Below are 27,151 nucleotides of genomic sequence, written 5' to 3'. Positions count from 1 at the left end.
TGATACCTTGAGGGCCCCACTTAGGATCAGAGCCCTGCTGTGTCGGGCGCTGTATATACACAGCCGTTGTCTTAAAGAGCTTGCAACCTATATAGACAAGTTGGAAATGTTATCTCTGTTTTACAGTTAGGGAGATGAGGCAGAGAGAGATTAAGTGACTTGTCCAGGGTCACTCAGGGAGTCCGTGGCAGGTCTCCTGAGTCCTAGGCCTACACCTTAACCACAAAGCCCTCCTCCCTCCCTGGGACTTCAGCCACCTTGTGGGCAGGATCTAGAACAACTATGTGTGGCGGAGTGAAATTACAGCCCATCTCACGAGGTCCTGGAGCCTGGGCTACCGTCTGAGCCTAAACATGTACACCACAGTTAAACAGCCCCTTAGCCTGAGCCCGAATCAGCGGGGATGGGCCAGCTGTGGTTTTTAATGGCAGTGTAGACATCCCTTAGGCTTTTCTGCTCCAGCCCCTCTTCTGGGCTGTTGCTGCAGAAGCTCCCACACTTTCTTAGAAATCTACTCTCAGTCGTTTTGCAGGAAAGCACCATGACAGCTCCACGTGACAGGAGATGCCTGTGCTGGGAAGTAGAGGTTTCCACTGCTCTGTGAGGAGCAGAGCCCTGCTCTTCCATTGGACCGGGAGAGGTGGAAACGGCCCCTCCCCTCCCCTGATAATGGACAGGAGAGAGTGCCCCGAACTTTCGAGTGGCTGGTTTTCAGCCTTGTTGTCCTCTCCAGCCTCACAGCCTTGTCTCTGGTGTGCCTGCCGTACCATTTCCACGTGCTGTAGAGATTCACTCCACATAAACACGGTGCTGGGAATGTAAACCCTGAGCATTGTTTAACTGAATGTCCCCTGCAACCGGACCGTCCCCTCTCTAACGTATGTCTGCACCTCCTGTGCCTCTAAAAGACTTTTCCCCTCGTCTGCTTTGTGCAAGCCAGGCAGTCCCCTCCCATAGGTATCTACGGTTCCCCCTGCACCATGCCTTCTGCCACTTCATACCCTCACAGGAACCTCAAACCACTGAGGCTTTCACTGCTCTGATAAATAGAGTTTTCCTCCTTTCACTTAAATATATTTGCCTGCTGCTCCCCCCCCGACCCCAGAGTTACACTAGCATGCTGTGCTGTGGATGGCAGGAAGGAATCTCCCTTCAGTAGCAGCCCCATCTTCCTAAAAATACACCATAATACCTTCAGCTAGGGGCTTTATGGGAGCTTTATCAACCTGTCTCTGAAGAACTGTGTAGAAGCAACAACTGGAGGCAGGATACTGGACAGGATGGTCCTGCAGTCTAAGGGGCATAGTTCAGGGGTTAGGTACCTGGCTCCCATTATTGGAACTAACTCACTTAATGTCCCCCCATGAGTAGGGAGAATTCTTCTCACTGCACTTTACATTCATCCTGTATCTAGGCCTTGGGTTGGATTACTATGATAACAGCAGCTCCCTCACTGAGGAGTCCTCTCTGCTCCATTCCCGTGCATCAAAATGAGCCTTCCAGCTTCCTCTCTGCCATAAATCTCCTGTTATAAATGAAACTTGCTCAGGCAGATACAGCAAATCCCTCTCCTGCAGATTTGGTGCTGAGCTGAGGCTGGGGGAGAAGTGCTGTGAAATTGTGCTAGAGGGCGCGGCCCCTTCAGCTATGGGAGAACGTGAGCCCAGGCGCCCTCCTTCAGGGAAACCATGCCTGGCATGTCTGGGGCTGATGCCCTTTTCTGGCGGTTGCATTCTTTCTGCACTTAAGAGGACTTGTACTGGGCGAGAGATGTTTGGAAAGCATGCAAGTCAGAGTCTCCCAGTGCGTTGGAATAGGTCCTACATGTCTCCGCCCAACCCTTCGCACTCTCCCAGTGGGTCTCCTGCTTAGCCTTTCTGGCTGCAGCTTCAGGAAAGCTCAGTGCTCTGAGCTGCCTGGGTCACTATCGATGTGCATCTGGGATGCAATAAGCCGCTGTTTCTGTAGCAATGGGGTGTAGCAGTCTGCTCTGTCTTGTTGAGCTCCGCGCATATGAAGTGGGAGGAGGGTTTCAGTCACCGTTCCTCTGATGAGCTCAGCTCAACCTTAGATGAGCCTCTTTCTGTAGTGTATGGAGTGTATGTAGTGAGTGTTGTCAGGTTTAAAGGGCTCTTAGAACTGGAAAGTTTCGACATGGTGGAAACTGCAGGTGGCCGGGACTCTGGCTCCAGTGGTCTGATATGTGCCCCTGTTATGACAGTGTCTTCATAACTTGGCAGCCAGCAAAAGGAGGGGCACAAGTGATGGTGCCTGGTTTAGGGAGGGGATGAAGCAGAAAGTAACATGAGCAATGAAAGAAAACACTGTGGCATTTTTGGTTCAAGCTGGGCAGAAAACCAGGAAATTCTTCCCTTGAAATGATTTCCTGGTAATATCTCCTGGGAACCTTAGATCCCATCTTACCCTGTCAGACCTGAAAAAATGCAAAACGTTCTCAACAAAACCTCAAGGAACTCACCTGTTTCCTGGTTCTGTTATGAACTTGAAACTGAACCCCAGCTTTGTTAACAGAGTTAGGAAACTTTCCACGTGACCCTGGGTTCACTTTACCCTCAGGCCAAACTCAGAAGTTTAGCTGGAGTTTCACTTTGAGTTTTTGACTCCCTGCAGCCATCCTTCCCTGGGTAGTGAATGGAACATGGATACTTGCAGCCAGAGGTTTGTCCTCCAGACACATGCCAGGGACCACTGTCTTGTCAGTTAATGAAGGATCTGGATGATAGTAACCTGATATACACAGACTGATCTCCGCATGCTTCCTCCCTTGCTGCCAGCACCAAGAGGAGGCTTGGAATGTTTGTGAAGATGTTGTTTAATTGTAGAAGAGCTGGTGATGGTTGAATGCTGACACACTGGCCCCAAGCTCCATCACCTTCATGGGACACCTTAGTATGCAGGAGGAGATTAACGTGGCTGGGGACAGCATGTCCCACATCCAACCAGTAATATTGCCATAGTCTGAGGGTAAAAGGGTTTCTTCTCATCCATCATTGGGTCCCCCCAAATCTAGGCATGTAAGGCTGTTTTGTCTATGTGGTGAACACCCTAGTGAATCTGGATTCTTTCCACTCAGGGACAGATCCAAGCATTTCTGACTGCAGATTCCCCATATCTTTCCTGTATAAGACCAGCTTTGATAGGAGTTGGTTAAGCTACTTCCATGGACAAGCGAGCTGTGTTTACAGGTGGAGTTCCCCCTGTTTACACCCCCGGGGCCAGTGGAGCTGTGGGCTGTGATCTCAGAGACCAGACCCGTGCTTCTCTTGGCTAGTGAAAGGCATCAGGCAGGTTTCAGATATGTTAATGGGGAATGTGAATGCCTCCCTGGATGGCAGGATGCCATTCGCCTTTACAGTGGCTTGTATCTTGCCAAGCAGTCACTCAACATTGGTGCTCTCTTCTATTACTGCTCTGTCTCTAGCCTTCCCTTTATGGGGAGGGGTATCGAGACGGTCACAGCTCTGAATTCTTTTGACTTCTTGGATCCCTGTGGGTCTGGTTTCAGGCCTCACTGTATGGTATGGAGTGTTTATAAGGCGTGCTTGTGGTTGATTTCCTAGCCATGAACAAAGGGAATGGGTCCATGTCAACTTCATTAGCTCAGTCTTCAATACTGTTGCTGACCTCTGCTTCTGCTACTCTTTGGTCGGAGAACAGTTTTTCTTGTGGCAGGGATGAAGGGGCTATAGCCCATCTGTTTACATTATGGTGGCTGAACCTTAGCAACTGAAAGAGCCAAACATTTAATTTTGGTTTTAAAATGAAGGCTTAGAATTTGCAAAATATCACAAAATGCAGCCAGAGCTGCAGAACGATCCTTAAATCGCAAGATCTGGAACGATGATTTTTTTCACACCTGTGATTTCCCTCCCACCCTTTTTCTTGCTATGAAAGGATTTGGTTGTGAGTCTTACGCTTTTGAGGTTGGACTGGTGGGAAGAAAGAGACTAAGCTGTTTCTGTGATTTGCATGAAACATGACAGTCCCCTTTCCATGCAGATTGTCCCAGCAACGTCCCCTGTGGTTAGACTAGGCAGGGAGGAAGTGTGATGATGTCACTAAGGGGCAGAGCTTTATGAGGCCCTGCTTTTAAAACTCTTAAGATTCCCACTGAGAATCTCCAAAAGTGACTTTTTTTTTTTAAACAGTTTTAACTTTTTCACACCCAAACCTACTTTCTAAACTGAAACACTCCAGAATGAGCCCCGTTTACATTACGCATCAGATTTCAAGGTTCAGCCATTTTTGCCTTCTCCATGTGAAAAATGGGTAGCAGCAATCCGTTCTACAATGGGGACAAGTATTTGGGGCTTTTGCATAACTGAATGGCTTTTCCTCCAGCTGTCCAAACTGGAACTTTGAACATAGACCAGTTGTGGGAAATGCCTGCCGCACAAGAGAATTTTTTGAGACGTCTGAATGAAAACAAGGGGTTATAATTAAATCCAGTTGGCAACCTTAACTATAGAGTTTGCTACCAACCTAGTACTACAACAAACGTTCAGACAAAAGGGAGAAAGATTAGTGAACTTGGATGCCCAACTTGAGGTGCTTTATATGTGCCAGATTTGCTGAGAGTTGAGCATATTAGGGAATCTAAAGCCATTAGTGAAGTCTGGAAATCTTGGCAGCTCTGAACTGGCTAATGGCTGGCAGAAGTAGGCTGGATTTCGAAAAGGGAATATGAAGAAAATCTTTGCAAGGGAGGTGTCCTAGGCCTGGGAATTCCCAGGGGAATTGCTGGGAGGCCTGGCAGCTGGGCCAGTCAAGGTTAGGATGGATGAGATGTGGTAGAACATCTCCCATAGGGAGTAGCACTGTGTTTGCAAAGGCTGGACTGGATAATTTAGCAGGTCTTCTTTGTCTCTGATTTCCAGGACTGATTAGCTACAGGCTGCACTAGAAGTGGTTGGAGGTGTCGGTGACTCACATGAACTCCAGCCCCCACTCGCCCACACACTGTTTGCATGTCCCTAGGTGTGGCCGCAGGAGGTGACTGAACCACCACTGTGCCTTGCAGCTCCCTAAGAAAAGCTGCATCAGGAAGGGAGGCATGAGGAGGGTTTAGCCTGTACTAAATAAAGTTAGAAAAATAGTTGTCTGGGCTGGGTGGCCCTAGTGTGAAAGGCGCACCTTGTCTGCCGGGAGACAGCGTCGTAAATAGGAGGAACAGAGGTTGTGTTAGCTGCTGCTCTGGCACAGAGGGGAAATCTGTTCTGCTGCTCCCCCCCCCACCTCATTCCATGTTTAAAAGGAGTTGAGTCAATTTAAGGCTGGCTAGAGCCAGGTGTAATGTGGGCAGAGATTGTGTAAGTCCCCTCTGCACAGCATAGCCAGTGTGCCATAGTCCTGGATGGCAGCACCCTCTTCTAGTCCAGTCCTGGGCCCCCACCTGCCATGCTGCCCATGCACCACAATCCTGACCTGCAGCACCCCCTGCTACGCTGGTCCTAGGTCCCTACACACGCCTGCCAGTGTATTTCTCCCTGCCATTCCAGTCCCTGTGGAATTGAGGCTCCTAATCCTGGCAAATGGGGTGGTGGTATTTGTGGGGTGTGTGCAAACATCCACTGGGGGTGACTAGGGTGAGACGAAATTCCCTTCTGTTTGTTAGCTGCAGCACGTCAGGATTGGAACCCCAAGGCTCAAGCAGCGGAAGACCCCTGTGGTAACTTCCTGCTCATTCTCTCCTAGTGACTGTCCCTTTCTGTTGGCCTTGCAGGATTCCTACAGAAAGCAGGTAGTTATTGACGGAGAGACCTGTCTGTTAGACATCTTGGACACGGCGGGTCAAGAGGAGTACAGCGCCATGCGAGACCAGTACATGCGGACGGGGGAGGGCTTCCTGTGCGTCTTTGCCATTAACAATACAAAATCCTTTGAAGATATTCACCAGTACAGGTCAGTATCCCCTCCGAACTCTTCCCCTATGGTCAGGGCTGCTGTGCTGCCTCCCATTTTAAAGGGCAGGCCTGGCTGGCATACTGTGCCGCTTGCCAAGACCAGGCTTGTCCGCTGTGGGAGCGCTGGCTGCCAGCAAAGACAATTACCTCAAGCATTCCCCAGAGAAGGAAAGGAGCAGGCGGCTAATGTCAGTGGCTCTGATAAAATCCATCCGAGGGGGATTGCTGGTGGCCTTGGGGGACATGGTAATGTAACGTTTAAGTGTTTACAATGACTAAAGAGAGAGCTGATCCCTTCCATCTCTAATTAATGGCGTTGCACTGTGAGTGAAGCTGATCTCAGCAGCTCCTGCTGTGCAGGAAGGCTGAGAGAGGAGGGGAGAACCAGGCTCAAGGGTAAGGAGAGGCAGGGTGCCTGATAGGCAGGGCTGCTTCAGCCTTAGCTACTTATTAGAATTGCAGAGCACACAGCTAGGGAGAGGTCCTGAAGAATCATAGAATACCACGGTTGGAAGGGACCTCAGGAGGTCATCTAGTCCAACCCCCTGCTCAAAGCAGGACCAATGCCCAATTTTTGCCCCAGATCCCAAATGGCCCCCTCAAGGATTGAACACACAACCCTGGGTTTAGCAGGCCAAAGCTCAAACCACTGAGCTATCCCTCCCCCCAAGAGTATATAATGTGAACAAACAAGACAGATAAAGGCGGGGAAGGAGGGCGAGGTGACTTGCCTGCGATCACCCAGAAGATCAGTGGCAGCGCTGGGAGTAGAACCCAGGTCTCCTGGCTCTCAGACTAGTGCCCTATCCACTGCACCAGGCTGCCTCTTAGACACCACATGTAATTTGGCGGTGGGAGGGACTAATGCACCCAAGGCAATAGCTGCTTTCTGGTTGCCACCCAAGGAGCAAGTGGCTGGCCCAGGTTGGATGGAGTGTGGTTTTGTGGTGTGACCCTGGCCCAGGTGTCTCACTGTAACCTAGCTGCCTTACACCTTCTCCCGAGGACTTGTCTTTGGGGGCAGGAGGGCTTTATGGATGTAGTCTGTTTGTTTGCAGTAGGAAATGCGGGAGGGGCTCTTTGTAAGCACATGTTTCACAGGCCTGGGAGCAGCTATTCCTTAGGCAGGCAGGCAAAGGAATGGGAAGCCCTGCCAGCACTGTCTGTCGCTGCTAAATAAGTGTTCTTCAGGGAGGGGTTCTGTGCTGTCTGGAGCACGAGACAAAGAGCGTGTTCAGCAAACATTCAGGGCAGTGAAAAGGTTCGTGGCTTCTTGGGCTCCCAAGGATCAGGCCCTCCGAGCAGGAAGTGCTGACTGACCATGCTCCAGCCCTGGGTGCCTAGAACAGTAGTATCTTTGACTTCTGGGAGGAGGTTTGCTCTGTAGGGTGGTTCCCAGCAGTCATTCATGCTGGCTGAGCAGGAGCTGGAGTCTGAAAGCCAATGTGATAGAGTGGAACTGTTCAGACAGTGGCTGACACACATGCACGAAGGGCTGCAGTTTGGTGCTCCTGAAGTTGGGGGAGAGGGCTAATGGTTACGTACTGGTTTATCCAAGTAAAGGGTAGGTTGACATAGTGCAGGGCCCTTAACAGCTCTGCCAACGCACCTCAGGCCTGACCTGCAGCCCCTCTGCAATCCCAGCTCTGCCAGTGCACCTCAATCCTGAACTGCAGCCGCCCCTGCTGTCCCAATCCTGAACCCCAGCCCACAGCTCTGCCAGTGCAGTCCAGATCTTATTTGTAACACCCTTTACTATTCCACTCCAGCCAATGCACCTCAGTCCTGATTTGCTACCAAGGCCAGCCCTAGATTTTTGCCAGGGTCCTATAAGAAGTGACACTTCGCAGGCCACCTCTAGCCCCTACCCCCCACATTCGACCAGGTTCCCCATTTCTGAGTACCATCACTCCCTCCAGTGGCGGTTTCTGTGTATCTGGAAGCCTTCCCCTCCCAGCCTTTGGTGACCATCATTATCCTTTGTACACATCTCTTCTTCTTCATATTCTGTGGGTTCTAGCAATCCCCTTCCATCCGGGGGTCGAGGGAGCTGAGGTGGCTCTTGGTCTCTGCCACAGCTCCCAGGCGATGGGATCAGACAGGAGTGTGAAAGGGGAATCTGGAGGAATGGGGTGTGTGTGTGTGCAGGAAGATCAGGATCCTGTGCACCTATATTGGCCGAAGGCAGCAACTGCCTGCAACACCCCTTGTTATTCCAGCCCAAGGTATGTCTCTTTGAGTAGACGAGGCTGGTTATAGAGGCCCTGATTTAGCACATTAAGCATGTGCTTGATTTCCATTGAAGCTGAGGAAAGTTAAGCACATACGTACATGCCTTGCTGAATTGGGTCGATAGTGCAGTCCATGGTTTTGCAATATGGACAGATGGGAACTGAGGAGATGATCCTGTTCACTTGTGAACGTCAGGATTTGAAACCAGGGCTCCAGGATTGAAAGGCCAAGAGGCCAGCATGCTAATTCGCTGCTTCTCACCTCCAGGGGATTTTGAACATGTTGAATGAGTATCCAAAATGGGGTTGGAATAATGAGAGGGATTAACGACACCTTGTTTGGTGGGGGGGGGGAGAGGAGAGGAGAGTGAAATGCATGTGGCTTTTTATTTAGATCATACGTCTGTTCTCCCAGCGGGGCGAATAACCAAGGGGAACAGTTGTTGCCTTGGAAAAACACCGCAGAATCCATCAGCTCATGGTCCTGAGCATTCTCTTTCTCCTTGCTCGGTTCAAATTGGCAAGCAGATCCTAGCCAATGGCTGCTGCACTTGGGCTCCATGTTCATTGCTTTGCATTTCCGTATGAGCAAGTAAGACTTTGTTCCTGCCCCGGGATACGGGATGTTTCTTTGCCCCTGGACAGCTGCCTGGTGACTCTGGGATTACGGTACTGAGCCTGGCTGTAGTTTTGTTGCTGACAGAGGGAAGCTGTTCCCAGATAACCCTCAAGACCTTATGACAGGTCAAAGCTAGGCACAGCCCATGTTTATCCTGGAGCCAAAGGGGCCACTTTGGTTCTGTGTCCCCAGCCTTCCAATAACAAATATGCCCCACGTAATCATTTTTAAAATGTATGAGCTTGTCTTGGCTCCACAAAACAAATGGACAAAGAGTGGGATTTTCATAAGGCACCTAAATGACATAGAAGCACAAATTCTGTTGACTTTCACTGGGGCTTGTATTAGTGAAGCAGAATTTTGTTCCTATCCGTTACAAGTGGCACGTGCTCTGCTCCCACGAGGATCTTTCTGAAACTAGCTGCTGTTGTTGTGACAATGAAATGGCTTTTCCCCTCCTCACTTCAGCATCTCTTATCTCTGCAGAGAGCAGATCAAGAGAGTGAAGGATTCAGACGATGTCCCCATGGTGCTGGTGGGAAACAAGTGTGACCTTCCGGCCCGGACAGTGGAAACCCGGCAGGCGCAGGACCTGGCCAGGAATTACGGAATCCCCTACATAGAGACATCAGCGAAAACCAGACAGGTAGGAGGAGAGATGGTTTTAAAATGTGAACCAATAGCAGTCCTCAAAGGCCCCCTTTTTATACACCTACAAACCCCTATCTCCATGTGACCCATCTAACATTCCACACTCAGCACTTAGTGTAGGTCCTACTCGATTTCTCTGTGGTGACAGTCACGTTGGGTTGGATAGGTTGTGGCTGGTGGGATTTCTGTAGTAAGTTTTTTGCCCCTGAATCCAGGTAGGGATATCTCTGGTAATGCCAGAGATGGGTGTGTGGATGCAGCATATCTTGAAAGACCAGGGCTCTGGGATTGGTGCCTGGAGAGCTGCCCCAGCACTAAAGGCTACACCAGCCTGTCTAGTTACCTCCTCTTCTCAATGCTTCATTCCATTGTTGTGGCTGTAAGAAATTGCCTAGTCAACTCAGCCAGAAGGAACCTCCTCCCCTGCCCCTCCCACAGCTGCCATCTGCCCCCTCCCTGTGTTGGGTGAGGAAACAATCCCTGAGCCGGCCTCCTGCTTCCCGCAGCAGTTCTGCGTGCTCTGTGACTGACAGCAGCAGGGCTGACGCACAGCCCTGTTGACAGAGCAACATGCATTTGCTGTCAGGCAAGCAATGCTCCAACTGCTAATTACACAGTGTGCTGAGCCTCCTCTGACAGCTCTGAAGTGCCAGTGAGCAGGGGAGTGAGCATGAATTAGAGCAGGCCAGCGCTGGCAGTGATTTACCGCAGTCGGGATGCTGGGATAAAGCTGCCAGGAAACCCATCTTGGGGGAGGGCTGCCACCTGGGTGAGCTCGGAGTGATGGTGCTGGAGAGATAAATCCACAGCCGGATCTCTCCCACGCCCCAAACCCTTCAGCCCTTCCCAAGGCTGCTACTTCTGTCCTGGCCAACCACGCTGGTTTGCTTTGTGAGGATCCGATGCTGTGTCGCAGCATGAAGGCCCATGTTGCACCAGTGCACCGGGATAGTATATTTGTGCTGCACTCATCGCTGTATTACACGAGTGCCTTGCGGGATTAAATGTGCCCCCCAGGAATCTGATTAATGCTACCCTTGCCCTATCCACAGCAATTCCTGATGGAGCTGAGTGTCCCGGGTGCTAGGCCTGGGAGAACACATGAGGTTCAGGGTTAGTGGCTACCTCTTCTCTGCCTCCCCTCTCTAAAAAGAAGCGTCTTTTTTGTGTCTTGCCTGCTCTCCCCCTAACTTCTTGGATCCAGTGCCTAGAGATGGCAGAAACGACCAGTGAACTATTGTGGCGGTCGCGTGCCGTGTAGATCAACGGGGAGAAATGCCAATGGTTGGAGGACTCAGTTGCCACCTCAAGGCTGGATGTTCCAGGAGAGAATTCCTCTCCCTATCCCAGTGAGCTGGTCCAGTTCCCTGCACAGTGGGGGCTTGCCCTGTGTGTGAGCTCTGGAGGGGGTGGAATTGAATGCACAGGCCAGAAAGGCGTGGTCACAGGGTAGCCTGTGTGGAATGAGTCCGCATCTCCAGAGCACTTCCATGATTGGCACCAATAGGAGCTCTTCTTGGTAGTCTCAGCAGAGAAGCCTGGGGCTGAATAGGCCGCCTTGCTGCTAGAGGGGGTCCCCACAGGTCAGGGCTGAGACATGCCGGCAGAGGGTTGTGGGGACGCTGCTTGCCCTTTGGACAGGGAGGACTTCGTTCTTCAGGGCCCTTGATCTGGGACATTTGACCAGCACCCAACTCACCGGAGGGATTATAAAAAAGGGTTAAAAAGCCACCCACATGCTGCAGTTGGGTGCGTCTTAGGCTGGCATTGGCAGCAGATCGTTTCCAATGCACCTTTGTGCAGCGTCCCTGTGTTTATCTCCTAACTCTTCATCCTTAAGTGTTTTCTCTGGTCACTGACCTCACTCTCACTCTCACCCTAGAAAAGCGATGTGTCCCCTTGCTGTAGGGAGGGCTACATCACAGGCTTGCACAGCTCCAAGTGGGTCGTAGGGAGGGCTATGTGGTACATAACTTCCATAGAGTTAATAAATACCTGCAGCCCCATATGATTTAAAATTGCACCTTGATCTTCACTCCCCATGGTCCCGTAGCTTCTGCTGGTGGTCTCTCTTGGGGCCATGCTGCATTGCCCCATAACGCCTGTCAGGGCAGTCTGCCTGGTTGTGAGGAAAACACCCACAAGAAGTGGCTGCGGAAGGGCGAGAGGGCACCTATGACAAATGGCTCTTGATTGCAAGCCCTCATGGGCTAGCGCAGCACAAGAAGAGGATCCTCTCGGGTTTGTGGTGCAAACGAGTGCGTGCTCAGCCCCACATTTGAAACATGAGAGAATGCGTGAACCAAACCCAGTCCAAGGCTGAGTTCTGGCTTCTGGTTTAATCCAGAGGGAGGGGCAGGGGTTTTTGCTCCTTGGGCCAACATGGTTTGCTCCCCAGTTTCCCAATGTGTGCACCTCGGGGGACGAGAGGTGTGTTAAGGGGCTGAATGTTCAACAGAAGGTCTTTGATGTCTGCTGTATTGAAATGAAGCTTTCTGCAGGGCTGTGGGCTAGTCCTTATGTTCACTGCATAGCTGTCTGATCCTGAGTTGTTTTGCTAACCTCCTTGTCCTGCTGTCCATGCAGACGTTACGTATGGGTGCAGTTTCTGCGGGGAGTGCCCCTGGTTTGGAGGGTTAGAGATGGGAAAGAGGCAGTCGGCTCAGGGCTGTTAGTTCAAGTACAATTTCTAGTGGGATGTCCAGTCTCGTTTTAGGTGGCCCTAGAGATGGAGCTTCCGTGTCCTTTGGTAGCCTGGTAGTTATGTGCCACATTTTGCCAGTAGGAACCATTTCCTGGGATTCCTCTCTGATTTCTTTGCACAGTTTCATCCCTTTAACTCGAGTCAAAACCCACTTGAACTACACTATGCAGTTCTCTGCAGGGGACTTCTAGTGATCATCTAGATCCATCTGCCCTCACCTCCACCCTTTTTCCGAGCGGCTTTGGCGCTCTTTGAGCAGAATGTTATGCCTCTCTTCCAGGGTGTTGAAGATGCCTTCTATACCTTAGTGCGGGAGATCCGGCAGCACAAACTACGCAAGCTGAATCCACCGGATGAAAGTGGCCCAGGCTGCATGAATTGTAAATGTGTGATATCATGACCAAGGTGAGCCCAGTTGGAGGGAGAGGGGTGTGCCAGAGATGGGTGCAGGCTGCAGCCAGGCGTGTGCCGGAGGCAGGGATTCATTGACCGTGTACCAGGCTGCAAAAAGAGTAGGTTGAAATGATTTCATTGAACCCTTTGTTTCCCCAACAAAAAAAACCAGCTTATTGGCCAAAACAAACATTTCCTCAGAAAGCCCTTGCTTTGGTCAGCATTTTCTGGTGGTGTGTTTTTGTTTGTTTGTTTGTTTGTTTTTAATGAAAACCGAACAATTTTCATTTAAAAAAGCTGGATTTTTTGGTAAAGGTGGTCAGTTTTAAATAAAAAAAAAACTGACAAATTTTTACTAAAAACGTATTTTTTCCTCTGTTTTTTATTTTTTCATTAAAAGGAAAAAAAAAACCCAGCTCTAGCTGCAAATGAAGTCAGGTTCTATTACACCCCACCACTACCCCCCTGTGGCAACAGCAGGGCAGTGAAGGAAGTGGGCAGCTCAGTGATTCCCTTATACTCGCTCTCCCTACAGGAGTCTGAATAAGCGGGGCTGGGGCTGCATTTCTGATTCAAAGTTGTTTGCAGTGCTGTTGTACCCGTGTTGAGGGAAACAAGGTGGGCGAGAGGCAATCTCTCTCTCTTTTTGGACTAGCTTCTTTTGGAGAAAGAGACAAGGGCTGTGAAGCTCAAGAGCTTGTCTCTGTCACCAGCGGAGGTTGGTCCAATAAAAGGAATTCCCTCACCATCGCAGCTAGGGCGGGTATGTCTCTTCGAGCTGGAATTTACCTCCCCAGCGCCACTGTAGACATGCTGCCAACAGAGTCAAGGGTGTTGTGAAAGGGCTGTTTGCCTTTATAAATCATGTTAGTCAGAGCCAGAGCTGCATGTCCGGCTTTCCTTTTTTAAAAAACTTTTGATTAAGTAAAAGGGTCCTGGGGAATCCGGCCCCGGATGGCAGTGAGCAAAGGCTGCTATCAGCTCTCTGGCGGCCAGCATGGAATGAGCATGGTGGCTTTAGTTCACGTCACCCAAACCTCTCTGCTGACACTGCTGCAGGGTAAGCAAGGGCTGAATGGGTCAGGGAAATTGAAGTAGCCTCTTTCCCCAAAGGGCTGGGGTTGAAGTGTGCTAGTCAGGGAAGCTTGCACGGCTGCTGCCCCGATGAGCCTTTTCCCTGGATAATAGAGGACGCCAGGCGCCAGAGCTGTTCTTCCATCTCCTTTAACAGGTACTGAATTCCCAGGGGAAAAGCTGGGGTTATCCAGTTCCAGGAACTCTGCTAAAGGGGGCTAGTTGAATGGGCGGCAGCTGTCTTCCTCCATTGCATCTCGACACACAGCCTCTGGCAAGGCTGTGAGCTCCACAGAGCTCTTCCCCGAGCTCCCCCTCCTCCCCCCCCACATTCCTTCTCTGTAAACAAAAACAGCGGAGCGCCCCGCCCCATGGCTCTCTGCTGAGGGGAGAGTGGATCCTGGATGGGATCTCCCAGTGGGACTGATCCTTGTGCTGGGCCGAGTGCAACTATTGTTACAGGAGGTTTCCAGATGTTCAGATAATCCAGATGTTCAGAAGCATTTCCTCCGGATGGGGATACGAGTACTGGGGCTCGTTTCCTGCTCTGGCGATGATCGTTTTCAGCTGAAAGCGCGCACACAGCTCCAAACATCTCCTTAAACTACTGTTCCCTTCTCCCTCACTAGGAGGGATTGTGCTGCCGAAGCAGGAGAGGGGCTGGCGTCTATCACTGACATGGACAATCTTTCCAAAGGGGCCTTGAAAATGTTTTGATCTAACTATTCTGTGAGTTACCCACATCCCAGTGGCAATGAAGAGCCTTTACCATTTCCCTGCAGTGACAGAAAACTGACACTTAAATGCCGAGTGGACATCAGAAATACCCTGCAGCATTGTATGGATCAGTCCAGCTGTTTCTCTACGCGGAGGAAAGCGGAGCCTCTTTAGCCTTCTTTATTTGCAGTGCAAACCACAATACAGCTTTTAACTGGGAGAGCATCTTTCTGACACGCTATCCCAAAATGCTCCAGGGAATTGCGTAATCCAGGGCAGCCTCCGTGACCAACAGCGGAGGAGTAAAATCAGAGCCGTATTAACAGTGAGCCTTGCAGTGCCCCGTGACGTAGATTGGGGCAGTACACCTATTTTTATGATGAGTAAACTGAGGTACAGAGAGGTAAAGCGACTTATTCATGGGGCCATGAGTCAATGGCCAAGGAAGGAATTAGAACCTGGGCGCTCAGCTCCCTTTTAGATGCGGTATCTGGTAAAGGGCAAGAGTAGAGGGGGAGTAAAACTAGAAGTGCGGGGAAAAGAGAGGCCAAGATGCATTGGTGGCTGGGGCCTGGGAGTCGAGATGCCTGGGTTTGATTCCTGACTCTGCTCTTGCCTCACTACGGGACCTGATTTGTCAGAGGTGCTGAGCGCTCAGAATGCCCCCTGAAGCCCAAAGGAGCTGCATGTGCTCAGCATCTCTTTGGCACCCAGTTGTGAATGTTTTAGCCAGCAACATAAAATGTTTGCCTTCCCAGCGCTGCCTATGTCCCATCTGGGAGAGGGAGATGCTGATATTTTCCCACCTTCATCCAATATGTGGAGATTTGTGGGTGGAACATGCCCTGTCAGGGTGCAACACCAGCATGCTCATCATGGACGTTAAAATGCCCCTTAACCATAAAGGCTGGAGTCTTGAAAGGCACCTAAGGGAGTTAGGTACTCAAATGCCAGCATAAAGCCCCATTCAGCAAAGCGCCTGCTTGCTCTCTTAAGCGCATCTTTAAAGCCAAGCATGCACTTGGCCCAGCAGGGGCCTGAACTCTCAAAAATTAACATGTTCTCTCAACCCCCCGCTCCCCAAGCCCCATGTAACGTTTTGCGTCCCCTCAGCAGGAGGCAGTGGGAGCAGGAGGGCTGGGTAGCGGCTAGCAGAGGGTAGGATAAGAACAGCTGCTGATTCTCGTTCCTCCTCCCCCTTTTCATTTCAGTTGACCAGACCGTGACTTGGAGGGGTTTCCACTGTGCGGCGCAGGCAGACAGCGGTGACACAAAAGAAGCAGCAAATGGATTCAGGGGAGGAGTGTGGGGGAGGAGGGAGACACAGAGGGTATCTTGAGCCCCACACGGACTGTCTCAAACTTCATCAAGGCTTGTGACAAGCAACTTTTTCCCCCCCTCCCCGTCTCCTTTTGCCTCCTCCTCCTCTCCCAGCAACTGTACAAAGCCACAGATTGAATCGCAGTAAATTATTATTTGATGGTCTCAACAAATGGTCTCTGTGGCTCTGTCCTACTTCAGAGGTGGCTGCTGCTGCTGGTTTTTGTGGGTGGAAGGTGTGGGGGTGGGGTGAACTGTTCACTTGATGGGTTGAGGTCCTATTTGCAGACAGCCAGGTTTGAAGATTGGGCAGCCAGCCGATTTGAAGGTGGCTCAGCTGAGCATAGCCCATCTGTTATGGAACCAGTCGGTGGTCCTGGAGATATGGGGTACCTCGATTTTAGAAAAGGACGTGTGGTGTGGGGGCCAGTATGACTATCCCTTGGTCTCCAGAGAGAGAAAACCTCTTCAAAGCACCCCACCAGAAAGATCCTACCCAGGGTTACTGCCAGCCTATAGCGGGGAGAGAATAAGGATGGTCATTCTGTGCCCAAATGGGAATGGGTGATTTTCTGGAAAGATGGTTGGGATTTGAAGATTAAAATGTGGAGGTGCTCTGTTTATAGTAGGTCCTGCACTAACTGAAAGTCCCCAGTTTCCATGGGTTGGTTTGCTCTGATCATGTTTTGTGAGATGTATGCTGCTCCGGAGATGGGAAGTTGTCTTTGTAACCACCATCGCTGCTATAATGCTTCTCTCTCTTGCCCCTTCCTAGGGAGTAGGAAAAGTCCTGTGAATGTCTTCGCAGGGAGCTGAGATTTGGTCTGGCAGGAGATCACTGCATGCCTGGGTCTGCCCTCAGAGCGATGGGGGAATGATGCCTGTCAACATGTGCCATGTGGTATTTTTGTGGGGCTGAGAAAGCTTGTATGTAAATCGCTGCTCTGCACCTGGTTGGTAGGGAGTGGGGTCGCATTTGATGTGAATTCTAAGCCTGGTGTTTTATTGAGCCAGCACCAGGATTTACTGTGTGTTGCTTTCTGCTGCTGCAATTTGATTTCTCCTCAGTGGGCACTTTCAAACAGTGGGAGCTGTTTCCATTCCCCAAAGTGTCATGGGGGCGGGGGGGGAAGAGTCATGGGAGAGTAACTGTCAGCTCATCGATTTGGCCACTTTAAACTGCCCTTGCCTGGGATGGGGCTGATTTTGTCCATGTGACTGTTTTGAGATGTTTGTAAGTTCTGGAGGCAGGAGGGGGCCCCTCTGCCATAGATGTGTCTGTCTGTTCCCTGGTAGCCTCTTCCTTGGCAGCAGCTGGCTAACTGTGACCCCGCTGGGCATGCACAGCTTGGATCTTGTGGCAGTCACATATATTGCACGTGTATGTAAATCTGTGACTATAGCTAGTGTGGCTAATTGCAGGTGAACCAAGAGCAAAAGGAATCTACTTACTGAACTAAAGCTCCTCGTAGGACCCAAACCAGATGCTCAGCGACCACTGACAAGGTTAAAGGTCAGGGGTCTACAGGCACTTAATGTGGCTTTATGCTGCAGAGGGTGGTGTAGCTGCTCCAGTGTTGGACAACCCCAAGTGACGCATTGAGAAGTTATTAAATTTTCTCTTTCTCAAAGTGCTTTTATTTAGTTTTCCTGTTCAGCTGCTTGTGTCCCATCCTCCTGGTGCGCCTGCTGGAGCTGCATCTCCTCCGTGATAAAACCGGGTGTGTGCTTTGGGCAGCTGCCGTGTGCGCCCTTTGGGACAGGACCCAGGCAGGGGTGTCTGCCTGCAGTTTGTCAGTGGCCGTGCATCGCTGAGCCAGTCCTCCCAACGGGGGATTCAGCTGGTGCTACTGATTCACTCAGGAGTGGAGTCAGATGATGATTTCTTAAATTCCATGAGTGCATAAAGGCCCCTCTCGGCATTGTGGGCAGGGGGTGAAGTGCTGGTGCTCTTCATGCTCTGCCCACAAAATAAGCTTCACCCATGTGAGTTGCCAGAAGGAGCCATCATGCACTGTGAATTGTGCACAGCTGTGACCCTCCCCTCACGTGAGGAGTGAAAGGAAACAAGGCTGATATTGGCAGATATGTCTATACTGCGAAGAAAAACCTGCAGCTCTGAGCCTGGGTCAATAGCAGTGTAGACGCTCCAGCACGAGTCCAAATCTGTATGCTGCTGTTTTCAGCCCCACAGCCCAAGCCCAGTGAGCCTGAGCTAACTCACCAGGGCTCTGAGACTCGGTGCCTCAGGCTTTTCTTTGCTGTGTAGACACGCAGTGGTGATCATTTAGGGTATCTGAGATAACTCCTTGCTGAGATGATTGGGGCGGTTGACACCTCTGAGGCCTAAGCACACTCTCAGACCTCTCTGCATCTGTTATGCTTGCGTCATGACTTGGAGGTGTTCTTTAAATCTCTAGATTTTTAGGGTTGCAGTGTTTTCAAATGAAAGCTGAGATTCGATATTACACCGCAGCAGCTTCAGCGAGGAACCAGTACACCCGACTGACTGAATCTGCGCCCCGTGGGCCCCAGAGTGCTGGGTGCCTTACAAACATAGGCTGTATCCGCAAGCATTCAGGACATGTGCTTGCAAAACATGGAGGCATGCACCAGCAAGCTTTAATCTAGCTAGTGCAGCTAAAAATAGCAGCGATGCCATAGCTGCACGGGCTAGCCAACGTACCCCGGAGCCCAGGCAGTATTGTGCTCGGGTAACTAGCCCATGCCATAGCCACTGCCAAAACGTCACTGCTATTTTTAGCTTTGCCTGCTAGCTTTAAGTTAGCACAGTGACTCTGTCCATTGTATCTGATGATGTCATGGCATCACTTGTGTTCTCATGTGGCTGAGTAGCCCGATGGGTGAGCAGGAAGGTGGCAGACAGATATCCTGTAGGAATACGCAGGCTGCCATTGAAGACTTTGCATGAGGTTGGCCTTTTTTTGATCCATTTTTCACATCAGCCTTCCTCAAAGTGTTTAAAGCCTTTATTGATAGTTGCTCTCAATTCAGATCTGTCTGGGGCTGTCTTCGAAGTAATCAGTATTTAGGGCGCATGAGGTGAGAATCTGCTTACGGGTGTCTTTGAAGCATTTTCGTTGTCCCGCTGTTCTTTCCGAGTTTCAGCTCACCAGGGAAAATTTTTTTCAGGGGTCTGTTGTTGCCCAGTCTGACTATGTGATCTGTCCATCTAAGCAGAGCTTTGCTGAACATTGCCTCAATGCTGGTTGGTTTTGCCTTTTTTCAGGATGTTAATATTGGAGATTTTGTCCTGCCAGTGGACCTTCCGACTAGAATGAAGACAGGACATGGGAAATATTTCAGGTTGCTTAATGTGTGTTGGTCAACTCTCCATGTTTCACGTCCATATCAAAGGGATGCTAGCACTGCTGCATGGTATATCCTCCCTTTTGTTGCCTGTTGGAATGTGTGCCCACATGTGCGGCAATCACTTCCTACCTGCTGTGCAGACACAGCAGCTATGTCCAAGGCCACCTACTGTGAAATGCTTATAGATTAACCAGACAAGACGGACAAAGGGTGGGAGTGGAAACAGATGTGGAGTGATTCACCCAGGGACACCCAGCAGGTGAGTGGCAGAGCTGGGAATAGAACCCAGGTCTTCCACGGCCCCAGTGGGTGCCTTAACAACCAGATCATGGTTTGTCTCAAAAGATTGGCTTCCTTTTATAGAGAGGAATGAACAGTTGCCAGGATTCGGACCAGACTTTGATAAGAAAAGGGAGAGGAAGTGGCGTGTGGTTTCTTAAAATTATTCCCAACCTCTGTATCAAAGGTTTAACACACCTTCGAAAGAGACATCCGCTGTCATCAGTGACCAGCCCAAGTCAAAGCCCAGGCTGGTGCATGTGCGATGCTCTTTGGCATTTGTGCCAGCTGATGATGTAGGAATCCTGCCCATCAGAGTGAAATCTTCCACAGCCTTCCCTACCTGGCCCTCCATGCAGTTTCGCAACCCTGATGTGGCCCTCAGGCCAAAAAGTTTGCCCATCCCTGTTCTAGAGTGTGTGTTTTTTGTGGTGTCCCAGGTTAGTGAAGCTGGGAGGGAGGGGGGTAAAGAGGGTTTTCTGATCAACTAGGAATTATTCCCCACCACCCCCACGTGCAAAGGGGGAATGATGCACACACTAGCCCATAATATTGTCTCTACCAAGGCAGCAGGGAATGAGATTGTGGGGCCTTTCCAGGTGCATGAGATGCCTGCATTGTACCTGGTGTTACTGGAAAATCAGGCCAAATCAGAGCCTTGCTTCTGTCCTCCTCTCTGGAGTGTGAGCAGAGACAATCCCAGGGAAATGTGCTCTGGTTTGTTTGGTTCCTGTTTCCCCAACACTGGGGGCAAGGAGTTGTGGTGCCATTTGCTTTACCCTGCTGATCCGGGGGGGAGGAGGGGGTTCAGAGGGGGCCGAATGCTGGTGCAGAGGGAGGGGTTACCCAAGGAGAGTGAGTTCAAGTTGGAACTCTTGACTTCCTGGATTAGCTTGAGCCCTCAAGAAGCCTGACAGACTTGGGTCCCACCTTACAACTCAGTATAGTGTGCAGACCCCTTGGAGAGCAGCTGCAAGGACTTGGGATGGGACGTAGCAAAGTCCACAAAGTCTCCATCCTGCGTGATGGTGCAAGGCATGTATATACTGAAGCAGCTCTGTGCATCAGCCAGAGGCACCTGGGAACCTGCCTCTCTGCTGGACTGGGTAGCCTCGACTCATCCTCCCCTTCTTGCCTGTGGAAGCCTAGCTCATGGCTGTATCCCAGGAATTGCTAGGTGCAGGGAATCCTGTGGCCATTTGACGCAGGGATCGTTGCTGTATCTGAACCACAGACTAAACTGGCCCGGTGTGCGACGTCCTGGTCGTATTAGCAGGCAGGTGGCCCTTGGGATTGCTTACTCCAGGGCTGTGTTGCTCAGGCTGGTGTGCAGCAAGGCTCGCTGTTAGAACAAGACTGGCCACAACAGGAAGGCTTAGACCGCAGTCCAGGGTGGGCCCAGCCTGAGCTGTGGTGCTCACAGGCTGTATATCTTACAGCCCTGCAGTGAGAATGCCCTGCCCTTGCCCCTCTGGCTTTGAACCTGGCTTCTGTGAGCTGTGGTGCTCCTGTGGAGTGTAGCTGCGGTTGTGAGATAGGGGTGTAGACGGACAGTTGCTCAACCTGGTGATCTGTATCAGGGTGTGTGCTGGAGGAAGGGTGGTCGCATCATACAGAGGGGAGACAGGTGACGAGCTGCACTTTGCTGAATTACAGGCTGCTGTGACTCAGAGGAAAGCTCTCTCAGAGCTTATCTCATTGGAGTCTGCAGCTGGTTACTGGCAGGAGACGTGGGGAGCCTGTGGGTTTGGGACCCTTTGTTCTTGCAACCAGTGAACTACAGTGGCTTCACTTACACCTCGGGGAGGTATCTCCCGTCACCCTAGTGTGCGCAGGCCTGACGCGCACGGACAGAACAGATTGTGGAAAAGCCCTTTGACTCTGGATTTCATCTCTAGCTGTGGGAGAGTCTGATTGATCTTTCGAGCTGGGATGGTGATTGAACTGGGACAAAGTCCCCTCTACAGTGCAGTCCTGAGGCAAGAGGAAGGGCAGCGACAGGAAACGCACGCGCACTCGCTTCTGGTGCAGCTTGCTGCCCTGTGGAACGATCTGATCTAATGTCAGAGCCCCTCTGTAGCTACAAGCTGCTTTGCGCTCAGCACCTGCTCAGACACTAACTGATGGCACCTTAGCAGGTAAATCCATCCAGCACAAAAGACAAGGCCGAAGAATAGTGCATTTCCCAGTGTTTGTGTGCCATGCCCAGTGGCCCCAGGCAAGCCAGCCCCAGGCAGGAGCATGCACCCTGGGCCCGTTTGGCTGAGACTTGCTTCAGCAGGGTTGCCTGCCAGGTTGGTTGTTGGCATGATGACAGCGTCTAGAGGCTGCAACTGAGATCAGATTTCCGTTGTCCGTGCCCAGTGTGAGAGACGAGCCCTGCCCCGAAGAGCTCACAAGAGCAGGGAAGGAGGGGGATGCCCAGGCCAAGCCCAAATGCTCAGTACTTCGTCTGTGGCAGCAGGGAGCATCCCACCCTGCTCTGGCAAAGAGCTGGTGGCTAGGAGGTCCCAGCCTGAGAAGCAGAGACCAATACTGAGTCCGAACTGAGGTGCTACCTCCATGCAGCCTTTAAAAGGCTTCTTTACCCAGCATCCCTCTCCCAGACCTCTGTGTGCCTCTGCAGTGCCCCCTTCTGCCTATTGACCGACTCCTGCTGTGCCACGTGTCCTCCTGCCCTTCGGAGGGTTCGAGCAGGCTGCGGAAGCCAATGACACTGCGACCTATTCTGGCCACGTGGACCGGGACACAGAACTGCTCTTCCTTTCCCTGCCGCAGCCCAGCCTCTGGAGCCTGACATAGCCCAAAGCTTTGCTTTCTATCTTGGCTCCACTCCAGACTCCACTTAGCATCAATTATTTAGTGCTGACTCATTAAGTTGTGAGGGTGGACGGCAGCAGTCAATAAGCTCATAGCAACCGTGGGCTGGGCAGGCTGAGGTGGCGAGGGCTGATGGGGATCAGCCGCATTTGGTTCTGCTACTGCCATGTCCCAGACTGCAGGGAGCCTATGAGAGACACACTGAGACTCATCGTAAAGGTAAGACCCAACCTCTCATGTCTGTTCTGTTTCTCCTCATTGCTGAGGCCTCTGGTGGGAGCCACGCCAGGAACCCTGGAGTGCTCCAGCCAGTATAGGGGATGGCTCTTTCCCAGAGCTGGAGCAGGGAACTGAGGCACCAATTGCAATAGCATGGAACGTGCCTCTGTTGGCCAACTGCAGTTGAACACTGGGCTCTAGCAGAGTTTGACCCCTAGCACGGGCAGGGCCTGTGTGGCTGGGAGCTTTCTCCCTGCAGCAGCTTACTTAGGAGGGGGAGACTTTACAATCTAAACCTAGGGTGCTGAGGGCTATTTCCTGCAGCATTTCCCAGGGTGGCTAACACCTGGGACAGTAGGACCTGGGCCTAGGCTTTCATGAGAGCTCTGCACTGAGCAGCTCCCATTGAGAGGATGGAGGATCCCAACCCAAGTTGAGAACCATGGGAGCTCTGCTTCTTTGATAGTCTGGCTCCTACAAAACATAGGGCACCAATGTTTTTACAGTGTGGATCTGCTCTGTGCTGACAGCTGCTCTCCTGAGCTGGACTTGGCTCAGAGCTCCAGGAGCTTACCCCTGCTCTTACAGCTCCCACAAGCTTTTTAATAGGCACAGCGGGTCTGGATCTCTTCTGAAGAGCGAGCTAAGGCACTAAGGAATAGGACTGGACAAGCCAGTTGTCTTTTGAGAGTGGTTGGGGCTTGTTCCATGAGGCCTTCATTGGTGGTTGTGTCCTCCCCTCTTAAAGGGCAGGACTCAGACCTAAAGCTCACTCATGAATCAACACTATAGGGGTCACCAGTCCTCTAGTACAAGGGCTCCCATTGTGTGTATGTGTGGGGGGTGCCATAGAGGGACCTCTTCCCCTGCCATTCCCATATTGCTAAAAGGGAGGGGGTGGAGAACTAGTGCACTAAATGGCCAGCACCTGACTGGAAGGAGGAGCATGGTAATGGGGAACAGGACAGGGGTTTTGTGCAGGGATCAGTGGTGCCATGTGAAAGGGCATGGAATAGTGCTGGGAGCTAGTGCATCTGAGAGGGCTTAGTGTGGATGTGGTGCCATCTGTTGGCTACAGTGTTGCACAGCATTCTGCGGTTTACCCTAGAGCAGTGGCTCTCAACCTTTCCAGATTACTGTACCACTTCCAGGAGTCTGATTTGTCTTATGTGCCCCCACGTTTTACCTGACTTGAGAAGTACTTGGTTTTTTGTAAGCAAACGTCACAGCAAACTGTTACTGAAAATGGCTTACTTTCTTGTCTTTGCCATGGAGTATAAAGTCATTGTATGAAATTTTAGTTTGTACTGACTTCACTAGTGCTTTTTATGTAGCCTGTTATAAAACTAGACAAATATCTAGATGAGCTGATGTACCTCTGGTTGAGAACCAGAGCCCTAGAGCATGGGTTTTCAATTGGTGCCTACATGTGTGTCTGTTCTGTTTCTCCTCATTATCTGTTTGTCAGGGAGGGGCTGCTGGCTGTGTGATATTTGCCTCCTTCCTGCCCCTTGCTGACTCCAGGCCTTGGGGGTACAACATGAGCAGTTCTGGGCCTGAAGCAGCCATGTCACACTTGGAGGGGAGGAGAAACAAAAGGGAGCTGTGAGTGTCTATTGCACATCACAGCTTCAGTGGCTCAGCTGTAGGGAGGTATATCCTGAGAATGCCAGTAGGCTTGGTGGGGGCCTAAGGAGGAGAAAACCCTTCATTACTAGGGTCTAATATACATCTCAGCCTGTTTAGATGTCTGGCTACAGCTGCTTGGTGGTTTCTTTGAAAAGGGGGGCATTGGGGTTGTGCCTCTAAGGCTGGTCCACAGCGGTTGCAATGAATGGCTCCCACCCAACATCCTGTTCTATTGATTTGTTTCCTCTTCCTTGCCAGGGCCTGGGCCATGACCAAACCTGCTGGCAATTTCTGTTTAGAGCCACACTGACCTTCCAGAGGGGCAGCTCTAGGCCTGCACTTCTGTGCTTTTCTCCCTCTGTGCCACATGGATGGCAAGGTTTAATTTTTTTAGTCATTTGAAGCCTGTAATGAGAGTGATGGCTCAGGAGTGAAATGGTTGATTTAATGGGTCTAGCTGCAGTCAACAGGGGTGTTAGAGACCTTAGTAATAGCACTTGTCTGAGATAATTATGCTCTAAGCAGTATCGGATGCCTTTGGCAGCAGCATTCATTCCCTGCTCTTACCATCTGGGGAATATACAGCTACTAGGATTTGAGGCTACTGCCTGGGCGGGAACAGACAGACTGAAGGTAGGTCGACACTACACGTGGAGAGTGCAGATTCCAGCTCAAGGAGACTTAGCCACATAACACTCTGCTTGAGCTAGCAGAAATGGAGCTGCAGCAGGCGGGGGCTCAGCACCCTGAATGTGGTACGTAGTCCAGGGCAGCTATGGGCTGGAATGTCTCTTCCTCTGCCCTGGCAGTCATACCCTTAAAGAAGGTGGGATTGGCAGAAGCCCTATACTAAGTTAGGCAGACCAGTTCCATTGGGGTTTGCACCACTTTGGAAAAGCCCACCTCCTTCATTACATACTCTAGGGAGCTGCTCCATTGGGGATGAGAGTTAAGGAAGGTGGGAGTGGTAGGCTAGCCCTGCAGTGCCTTGTGTAGCGTGTGTGTCTCTCAACCCCTGGTCGCTGCATTGTGGGGAGAGGCAGGGCAGCCGTGCCCTACCCCTCTGTCATGATACTAGACTCCATAAGCCAGGCTGAGCAGTAAGCACCGTTTCCCCTCTAGCTGACCTCTGCTTTTAAACAGACTCCTCTTTTTTTGGAGCAAGGAGGAACTGAATCTCTAGTGGCAGCCCGTGATGTGACCTTGTCTAGGCCAAGCCCTGTTAGAGAAGAGTGGAAGGGGCTAGGCCCCCATTCTGCAAAGGGCACAGGCCTGAGTTCAGCTTTGCCTCCTGCTGAGGTTTTTTTCCCCCCCTTTTTTTCCCCAAAGGCAGGAGAGGAAATCCACCTAGCAGAGAAGGGTGTGTTCCCTCAGGAAGGGGAAGCTGGGCTAGGTCAGTAGGTGAGCAGCAGGGAAAAACATGGTAGATAAATTCTCTCTCCTCACAGGGGCTGATCAGACAAAGTGTTTTTTAAAAAAGAATTTTGCCCCTGGGGGAGGTTAAGGTGCTTCCAGGATCTGCCTTTCTTCTGAAGTACAACAGGAAGTTTATAGCACTGTAATGCACTACCCAGCTGAATGTGGCCTCTCTGCATCATTTCCCCTTGATGTCACAATCAAGTCTGTTACAATCCAGCAGTGAAAAGGGTTTAAGTACTTTGTTTTAAAGGTAGCGCTGGTGCAGGAAGAAGAATGCTGCCCACAGAGTTTGCTTAAACTGACAGTATAAGCCCCCTCGTCTCCTTTAATACAGAGATGTGGCATGGGGAAGTTGCAGGGCCTGCAATTCATAACAGCACAAGCTGGGCTACAGCTGTTTGAGACAGTCTAACAGCTCCAGCCTCCTAGTGTCTACAGCTTCATGCTCTAGGGCTTTATTGAAAAGTGCTCCTCACCTCTTTAATTTACAGCAGAAGTATGTGTAATCTGAAGTTACCAGGCCCCTGTACTAGAACTTCAGGCTTTCTGCTCAGCTCTAACAGGATCATTCCTTTTAGCTAAGCCTAGCCCTTGACTTCTGCTACATTTCAAATCCACAGTGCTGGAATAGTGTTATGCTCCATCTTAAATAAAAGGCCTAGAAACTACAGTACCCTGAAGTGCAGCCAGTTCTAGTGTGAAACAATGCTGCTGCACATGTTTAAATGCACAAAGAGGGAATAGTTGGAGTCCACCCTCCACGCCTTCCCCTGGTGCTTTGAATACCATCTACTCTTACAGAAAGTGGGAAAGGCCCCATATGCTCCCTATATCTCCTCTAGGAGAAAGCGCAATGGTGTCAATACTGACTCACTGGGCAGAGCTGTCCCCCATCCAAGCACAGGAGAGGGGGCCTGTGTCCTGTGAAATCAGACAAGATCATGTAACGAACTGACTGTAGTGATGCAGAGGGGAAGTGTGACTTACTCGAAGGCTTCACGAGACCATGAACTTAGTACTTGAAACTGCATCAAGCCAGCTGCTCACTATCTTACATTTGAGAAGGGGCAGGGTTTCAATGAGCCATGCAAGAGAGAATTAAAAACCAAGCCAGGAAGATTTTAAAAAAGAGGCAACCCACTTTCCTCTTTACACTATAGTACTAAGCAAAACCCTGCCTCTGAGTTGGCTCACCAGTGAGGCTGAAGGACTGAACTTAGTCCACCTCCACTACAAGTAGTAACCTGGATGGCTCTCTGTTAGAAGTCAAATGTCTGCAGGGATGGAAATGCAGTTCTGTAATCCTGGTTGGGGTTAGTGATTTTGTATAAGGCTCAAGGACATTTTGATCCACACTGCTGGTGACATCCTTTTAAATCTCTTCTCCCTTCCCCCAGCCCTTTTCTTGTGTGGACAGACCAGGGACAGGACTGAGGCAGCATGGGAGGATTTTGCATAGTTTTGCTGTTCTTGCTCTGTAGAGACGAGACATCAAGCACCAGCCTGTCACTCAGGCCACCTCTCTCCAGCACTGAATGCGCAGAGAAAGAGTAGCCAGTTCCCAGCACGAATGGCATTTTCAGAGCAGTGCCCATATTGTATCCAGAACCTAGGACCCTTGAGCAGCTAGTACTGCATCAGGGGGCAAGCAGGCAATAGACAGTTTTAATTACACTATAAAATCAGGGACATTGAAGTCCAAGGAGACAACCCAAATCTTGATCTCCCCACCCCAATGGAATAAGTAGCTAATGCAGTGAATTTAAGGAAACAGGAGGAGGGGATGTAGTGCATTGCCCTAGAAAAAAGACACGCTGCA

The 27,151-nt window shown here is 50.8% G+C and overlaps 1 protein-coding gene across 4 annotated transcripts in view; it reads left to right on the top strand.

Moving 5' to 3' along the window:
- HRAS (HRas proto-oncogene, GTPase) overlaps nt 1–15,806 on the top strand; it is a 77,091-nt gene extending 61,285 nt beyond the window's left edge. For all 4 annotated transcript variants that reach the window (XM_048852570.2, XM_048852569.2, XM_075129303.1 and 1 more), the window contains 4 exons: nt 5,744–5,922; nt 9,261–9,420; nt 12,410–12,534; nt 15,525–15,806. In XM_048852570.2, the coding sequence (XP_048708527.1) occupies nt 5,744–5,922; nt 9,261–9,420; nt 12,410–12,529 (459 nt within the window). In that variant the 3' untranslated portion in view covers nt 12,530–12,534; nt 15,525–15,806. The remainder of the gene's footprint in view (nt 1–5,743; nt 5,923–9,260; nt 9,421–12,409; nt 12,535–15,524) is intronic.
- The last annotated feature ends 11,345 nt before the right edge of the window (nt 15,807–27,151 follow it).

Source organism: Caretta caretta, chromosome 6 (genome assembly GCF_965140235.1).
Source record: "Caretta caretta isolate rCarCar2 chromosome 6, rCarCar1.hap1, whole genome shotgun sequence".
Taxonomy (NCBI): domain Eukaryota; kingdom Metazoa; phylum Chordata; order Testudines; family Cheloniidae; genus Caretta; species Caretta caretta.
This window is presented reverse-complemented; position numbering and strand designations above follow the sequence as displayed.